The 8329-nt window shown below is 34.2% G+C and overlaps 1 protein-coding gene across 1 annotated transcript; it reads right to left on the bottom strand.

Annotated features, from left to right (window-relative positions):
* Positions 1–5756: 5756 nt before the first annotated feature.
* LOC101887926 (tigger transposable element-derived protein 6-like) lies at positions 5757–7841 on the bottom strand. The gene is made up of 3 exons (XM_059127859.1): positions 7779–7841; positions 6616–7706; positions 5757–6556 (listed from the first exon to the last, which is right to left on the bottom strand). Exons 2-3 carry the CDS (start codon positions 7701–7703, stop codon positions 6547–6549), a joined length of 1098 nt encoding a protein of 365 aa, XP_058983842.1. The 5' UTR covers positions 7704–7706; positions 7779–7841; the 3' UTR covers positions 5757–6546.
* Between the last annotated feature and the right edge of the window lie 488 nt (positions 7842–8329).

Here is an 8329-nt window from a genome sequence, read left to right as displayed (position 1 = left end):
TAAATTTCTAAAATGTTACCATTTGTTGTTATGTGAATGGATAGAGCTTAAAGGTGGTTTTAGAAATGCGAGAGCCTGGAACAGTTCAGTTTAAGGCGAACGGATTAAACAGGAATTTTGAAAGTACCAAATAGTACTATGTTTGATATTGGATGAAGAAAAAGAGCTGAAATCCTGAAATTTGATATAGATGTCACTGTTGGAGTCAGTGAATAAGATATGGAGGTTATTTAGAACATTTTTGCTAAAAATGTTCGAAAAGTACTAAATGGTACTAAATAAGAGGGATAGAGCTGGAATCCCGAAATTTGAAATTGAGTTCTTTGTTGGTATCAGGGATTGGGATATAAAGGTGGCGTTGGAAATGTGTATTAAAATTGCACGGAAAATTCTAAATGTTACTAAATTTGGTACTGCGTGAAGGGAAGATGTTGAAATCCTGAAAATTGAAACGAATATCACAGTTGGTGTCTGTAGTTATGAAAAGGAACTAGTTTTCGATATGTGTACTATAATTGTAGTAAATGTTACTAAATTTGGTAAAGTAAACAATTAAAGAGCTGAAATCCTGAAAATTTATTTTATAGTCGCAATTGGGATCTGAGGTTAAGATATGGAGATTTTTTTGGAAAATGCGTACTTTATCTGTACGAAAAAAAAACAAAATGCTACAAAATTTGGTATTGATTTAATTGATGGAGCTGCAATTTGATATTGAAGTCACTGCTGGTATCTAGGTTTACATATGGAGACGTGGAAATATTTTTGTACAGAATAATTGGATGTGGGTCCATTGTGCAATAGTCTTGCGAATATCCTTCTCGGCGGACTTCAAAATGAAATATTTTGAAGACTTTTTGGTGTTAAAAGTAATCATTTTTCGATTATACATTCCAAAAAGGAAAAGCTGGATTAATATTTAAATCCCTGAAAGTCTAAAAATTCCGTACGATGTATGAAGTTTTTATTAAAATTTTTTGTCAAGCTGAACAAATTGTGCATTTAAGGTACGAAGGTCTAACACGAACTGTGTGATAGCTTTGATAGGTTTTTAAAAAATATTCTAAAAAAAATCCCGTGTTTAGCTCTGAAAGTCCTTCTGAATGTATTATTTAAAAGTCCACACTTATAGCTCTGATAGCCTTTAGAAAGCATTCTATAAATGTCCACGTGTTTTTAGCTCTGATAGTCCTTCTAAAAATATTATTAAAAAATCCACGGTTTTTAAATCCAAGCTCATAGCTCTAATAATTCTTATGAACATATGCACTGAAAATCCACGCATATGGCTCCGATAGTCCTACTGAAAGTATTGTTTAAAAGTCCACGCTCATAGCTCTACAAATTCTCCTGAAAATATGCACTGAAAATCCACGCTTATGACTCCGATAGTCCAACTGAAAGTATTATTTAAAAGTCCACGCTCATAGTTATAATAATACTCCTGAAAATATGCACTGAAAATCCACGCTTATGGCTCCGATAGTCCTACTGAAAGTATTATTTAAAAGTCCACGCTCATAGCTCTAATAATTCTTCTGAAAATATGCACTGAAAATCCACGCTTATGGCTCCGATAGTCTTACTGAAAGTATTATTTAAAAGTCCACGCTCATAGCTCTAATAATTCTCCTAAAATATGCACTGAACATCCACGCTTATGGCTTCGATAGTCCTTCTGAAAGTATTATTTAAAAGTCCACGCTCATGGCTCTAATAATTCTCCTGAAAATATGCACTGAAAATCCACGCTTATGGCTCCGATAGTCTTACTGAAAGTATTATTTAAAAGTCCACGCTCATAGCTCTAATAATTCTCCTAAAATATGCACTGAACATCCACGCTTATGGCTTCGATAGTCCTTCTGAAAGTATTATTTAAAAGTCCACGCTCATAGCTCTAATAATTCTCCTGAAAATATGCACTGAAAATCCACGTTTATGGCTCCGATAGTCCTACTGAAAGTATTATTTAAAAGTCCACGCTTATAGCTCTGATAGTCCTTCGGAAAGTATTATTTAAACATCCACTCATATTATCCTGATAATTCTCTTGAAAAGATGCTTTAAAAACCCATGGTAATAGTTCTGAGAATTCTCCTGAATATATGCTTTAAAAATCCACGCTTAGAGCTCTGAAAGTTTTTCTGAAAATATTCTTTAAAAATCCACGCTCATAACTCTGATGATTCTCCTGAAAGTATGTTTTAAAAATCCAGGCTTATAGCTCTGAAAGTCCTTCTGAAAATATTCTTTAAAAATCCACGGTTTTTCTGAAAGTTCTTCTGAAAATATTCTTTAAAAATCCACGCTCATAACTTTGATGATTCTCCTGAAAATATGGTTTAAAAATCCAGGCTTATAGCTCTGAAAGTCCTTCTGAAAATATTCTTTAAAAATCCACGGTTTTTCTGAAAGTTCTTCTGAAAATATTCTTTAAAAATCCACGCTCACAACTGTGATGATTCTCCTGAAAATATGGTTTAAAAATCCAGGCTTATAGCTCTGAAAGTCCTTCTGAAAATATTCTTTAAAAATCCACGGTTATAGCTTTGAAAGTTCTTCTGAAAATATTCTTTAAAAATCCACTCTCATAACTCTGATGATTCTCCTGAAAATATGGTTTTAAAATCCAGGCTTATAGCTCTGAAAGTCCTTCTGAAAATATTCTTTAAAAATCCACGCTTATGGCTTCGATAGTCCTTCTGAAAGTATTATTTAAAAGTCCACGCTTATAGCTCTGATAGTCCTTCTGAAAGTATTATTTAAAAATCCACGCTTATGGCTTCGATAGTCCTTCTGAAAATATTCTTTAAAAATCCACGCTTATGGCTTCGATAGTCCTTCTGAAAGTATTATTTAAAAGTCCACGCTTATAGCTCTGATAGTCCTTCTGAAAGTATTATTTAAAAATCCACGCTTATGGCTTCGATAGTCCTTCTGAAAGTATTATTTAAAAGTCCACGCTTATAGCACTGATCGTTCTTCTGAAAGTATTATTTAAAAGTCCACGGTTATAGCTCTGATAGTCCTTCTGAAAGTACTATTTAAAAGTCCACGCTTATAGCACTGATCGTCCTTCTGAAAGTATTATTTAAAAGTCCACGCTTATAGCTCTGATAGTCCTTCTGAAAGTATTATTTAAAAGTCCACGCTTATAGCTTCGATAGTCCTTCTGAAAGTATTATTTAAAAATCCACGCTTATAGCTCTGATAGTCCTTCTGAAAGTATTATTTAAAAGTCCACGCTTATAGCTCTGATAGTCCTTCTGAAAGTATTATTTAAAAATCCACGCTTATAGCTCTGATAGTCCTTCTGATAATTCTCCTGAAAAAATGCTTTTAAAACCCATGGTAATAGTTCTGACAATTCTCCTGAATATACGCTTTACAAATCCACGCTTATAGCTCTGAAAGTTCCTCAGAAAATATTCTTTAAAAATCCACGCTCATAACTCTGATGATTCTCCTGAAAATATGTTTTAAAAATCCAGGCTTATTGCTCTGAAAGTCCTTCTGAAAATATTCTTTAAAATCCACGCTTATCGCGCCGATAGTCCTTCAGAAAATATTATTTAAAATTCCAAGCATATACCTCTGATGGTCTATCTTAAAATATTCTTCAAAAATCTACGCTTATAGCTTTGATAGTCCTTCTGAATTTTTTCTTTAAAAACCCTAGTTTATAGCTCTGATAGGTCCTCTGAAAATATTCTTTAATAGTCCTCACTTATATAGCCATCGAAAGATATTCCTTAAAAAAACTAATTTTAAAGCTTTGATACCACCCTGAAAATATTCCTAAAAATCCATGCTTACGAATTTTTCTGAGCGTAAGAATGTGTGCGATTGTCCCCTATAGCCATTGTATCTCATCAGAACTATCAAAGTCGCCATACACATATAGATCCACATGACGAAAATGCTTACGAGGATTTTAATATCAAATCTGTTTGTTGTAACTCAGAAAAGGAGGAGTTGTACAACGATAGCTATTTGCCTTTGTACGGTTACATTTCTTGCTGAGTAGCTCTTTAACTGGATACGCCATTCGAACTAGGACTATTCGCTTGGGTTTGCTCTCTAGAAAATGACCGTGTTCTCAACAAGTGTTTGTGACCAGTCAGCTAAGCATTTTTTTCGGTTAACAAATAGTCTACCCTCGTCATAGTCTACCCCCTACGCCACAAGGACGAAGGATGGATGTTTATTTAAGTTTCGTCTGCAAGACAAATGGCTCCATAACGAGGAATTTCGTGGAATGCCTGTTATGACATGTTCTCTAGAAGCTTTTGTGGCACCCAAAAGTGGACATGTGTAATAGATTACAATACGACTTAATCACCGTCATTTTGGTCAGCGAATAAACATTTGCTGAATACGACAAATTCGGACAGTCGAATAAAAGATGGAATGGACAGAATGTCGGGGGATAGAATGAAGCCCAACATAACGCTAGTTAGACGGATTCCTATCTGCAACTATGGGTTTGTGGTTAATTAATCACAACATGATGTGACTCACATTGGTCCTGACCAAAGGTGGCCAGCTACACTCAAGACTATGTGAACTTTCCATTTGTAGATAAAGACAAAAATAAAGTTCCCATTTAGCCAGCAGACAGAACAGAAACCAAGGACACTAATGAACTTCCAGTTGCCCAGATAAGCGAATATTAAACCAGGAATGTCAAAGCCAACGAGTTAACCCGGAACCATTGGGGTGTAGAATATCTCTTCATTGATAAATTTTTGTTTGCTCCTCAGTGTAATGTTTTTTTTTTTCTCTCCTTCAGCTAACTAATTGCTTAAACGTGGTTATTAATCATGGTTCTCACTTCTTTTCCCCAAGGATGCTCCACATGCACATCGCTACATTTACATTCATTTATTACTCCAACAGAAGGAACTTTTTTCATGTCTGAGCCATCGATCTGTCTGTCTGGCCACCAGACATCAGGCAGACACTCAAACATATGTTTGTACACGTAATTGTGAGTATAAATATTACATTTTTGTTACGAATGAATAACAATTTTTATCCAGTCATTTTCCAATTACCCATTCCATAAAAGGGGTAGGGATAGGGTAACGATGATAAAAACTTTCTCCATTTGGAAATATTAAATTATCATTTAATGCAAATAATATTTTTTATTAGCTATTTGCATTAAATGATGGAAGTATTGGAAATAAATTAAAGCTGGGAATTAATACTCATATCAGAGCAAAACTGAATTCAAACTTGGCTATAAAATTCCAAATCGGTCGAGTAGTAATTCTCGAAAGATAGACATCAAATTTCAAAGTAAGAACTCCAAGAGCTATACAGTGAACTTTTAGTCTATTTAATCACAAGATTTTGAGGAGGCCAATTTAACGGTCCATTTCTCGAAAGATTGTTGTAGTTGAAATGTTTGTAACGTCGAGTTTCCTCCGGTCGCTGGGATACGCTCGCGGGGGTAGGGTTCGTCACAGAAAATTTATATTGAAGTGACTGAGAGTGAAAGCGATAGTTTTTCGTTTCCAAATTCAGTATGTACCGCTTTATTCGAAACAATTTAAAGACTACAAATTTCGATACATATATTTATGTCTGTTGTCAGGTGCTACGGCTTGCTGCTACTGTGGTCGTTTTATGGCTGGTTGTATTAAAGCTGATTCACTGCTGGTACTTGGCTCACGACGGCACTTGGATTTCCCCTTAAATTCCTATACAGTATTTTTCGGTTAATTGCACATCAAAATTTGCACATTTTTTTGTTCAATTAACCGAGAATCCAATTAACCGATACCCGCTTAAGTGAACGGTTTGTTCAATTACATAAATCACTTATAATTTGAACTACCAATGGATTAAAATAAATCGCATATGAGCATTTTAAGTATTTAAAATTATTTATTTATTTATGTCCATATTAGATGTACAAAGAAATCACATTTATAAACTAAAAAACAATTCATATGTAGGTATTACAAAAAAGAACATAAACTTAAAGCATAAAAACAATTCATATATGTACATATACATAAAGCTCCTTCATTCACGTAGGTATTAAAATATTACATAGTGTTTAAAAAATAAAAAGGACAAATAAATTCATGTCGTACATATTCACACTTTTCGAGATCATTATTTAAAAAAGAAAAACAAACATCTTGTTTACATTTTAAAGGAATTACTTGAAAAAGTCTGTAATTTTCGTTTGTGTATTTTTTAATTTATTTGATAAGATATAAGACTCCATATTACCTAACTCACATAGGAACTTATTTTCGGTACAAAAAAATGTCTGAAGTTCTTGTATGTATTTTAAAGCTTCTAGAACTGATGGAGGTTTTAGATTATCATGTTCTTGCTCTTCATCCTCATCTTCAGCCGAATCCAAAATATTTTTAATAATTTCCATATCAGTGAGCACTCCATTACATTCTACGTTGTCGTCACATGTTACGAATTTTTCAAATTCTTCTCTTAAATTGTCCGCTATTTCAAACTCATCGGAACTTTCAGTTTCCTCATTTTCTTCTTCGGGTGACGTCTTCATTAACTTCGCCTGTAAAATTACACCTAGCATTGCTAACATGAACAAAAACAAAATCCGATTTTTAATACCTTTTTAAAACAGTTTTTAATAGACGTTGGTTTAACCATCCAAAAACTGCGCTCATATGCATTGCTTGTAGAATATTAATTGACTTCGAAAACTCTTCAACTGTCTTCCCTAGCTCCATAGCTACAATCTGCTTTCTAACAATATTCTGTCTATAATATGACTTGAAGGCATGAATTATACCCTGATCTAAGGGCTGGCTTATTGCTGTTGTATTTGCTGGTAAAAACTGTATATTTATGTGCTTCAAATTTTGGGGCTTCTTGTGGCAAGACGCATTGTCTACAAACAGAACAATGTTTCGTTTCTGTGAAGCCATTTCTTCTTCTAAATTAAGAATAATTTCGCTCCATAGATCGGCTGTCATCCATGCTTTTTGATTCGAATAGTATTTTAAGGGCGATACTTTACTTTTCAGACAACGTGGGTTTTTAGCCTTTCCGATTACAATAACTTTTTTGTAATTACCCGTCGCATTGCATATAAAAAGTAATGTTACGCGCTCCTTAGATGACTTGAATCCAGTGTTACGGTATCCTTGTTTGCAAAGACTTTTTGGAGGCAAAGCTTTAAAAAATAAAGCGCTCTCATCCGCGTTGAAAATGTCGGCCTCCTCGTATTCTGAAATTATATTTGGTACAACTGAACTTAAAAAATCTTCCGCCGCATTTGAATCCGCAGATTTTTGTTCCCCATGTATTTTTCTCAGCTTAATTCCTTGTCGCTGTTGCCAGCGCCATAACCAACCTGTTGATGGTGTAAAATCACAATTCATTTGTTGAGCCAACTGCTCTGCTTTTTCCATCAACATGTGTGTGGAAATCACTGCACCAGATGATTGCATTTGTTCGAACCAAATTTGAAGCGCTCTTTCAACGTCAATATTGTTTCCATTCCGTACACGCTTGCTTGACAATTTCCACTTGGAGGCTTTAGACTTAATTTCGGACTCATTTCGCAAAATTATATTCAATGTGTTAAGAGAGCACCCATACTTTTTGCACAGCTCAGACTTCTGTTTGCATTTAGCTTCAGATAAAATTTTAAGCTTATCCTTTAGTGTAAGAGTTACGTATCGTTTTCCACTCATAGCCTACAAAAAATTAACAATAAAATAAAATGTATTTCCAATGTTATTGTCAAATACTACAAATTAAACACTTACGTTTTCTCGCGGTTTTCCTTAGCAATGAACATATGTTTTCAATTAGTAGAGATGCCACCTAATGTTTTTTACAAGTGATGTCACATGTGTATATTAAAAGATGCCAGATTATTTTTCAATAATAATGCAATTATCCGGGGAAAAATATGAGGAAATTTATTTTTGATGACAAGAATTTTGAACCAATTAAGCGGGAAAATCAATTAACCGGATTTAATTATCCGAGGAAATTTACATGTGTTTTCCTATTCAATATTTTTTTGCCCTATCATGTGGTTCAATTAAGCGGGGAAACCAATTAACCGTAGGTTCAATTAACCGAAAAATACTGTATACTATTTCCATTTAATATCCAAGGCCCACGACGGCACTTGAATTTCCACTTAAATTCCTATTTAATTCCTTTAATATCCAAGGCCCACGACGGTACTGGAATTTTCAGTTTAATTCTGATTTATCTGCTTTTAAATATCCAAGGCCCACGACGGCACTTGGATTGTCACTTTAATTCCGATTTAATTCCTTTTAATATCCAAGGCCCACGACGGCAC

This window comes from Musca domestica, unplaced genomic scaffold, assembly GCF_030504385.1.
Source record: "Musca domestica strain aabys unplaced genomic scaffold, Musca_domestica.polishedcontigs.V.1.1 48, whole genome shotgun sequence".
In the NCBI taxonomy this organism is placed as follows: Eukaryota; Metazoa; Arthropoda; class Insecta; order Diptera; family Muscidae; genus Musca; species Musca domestica.
Note: the sequence above shows the minus strand (reverse complement) of the source record. Positions and strands in the feature narration are given on the sequence as shown.

What these genes read in the sequence shown, in the direction of transcription:
- LOC101887926 (XM_059127859.1), bottom strand. Translation starts at nt 7,703, where the DNA reads ATGAGTGGAAAACGATACGTAACTCTTACACTAAAGGATAAGCTTAAA.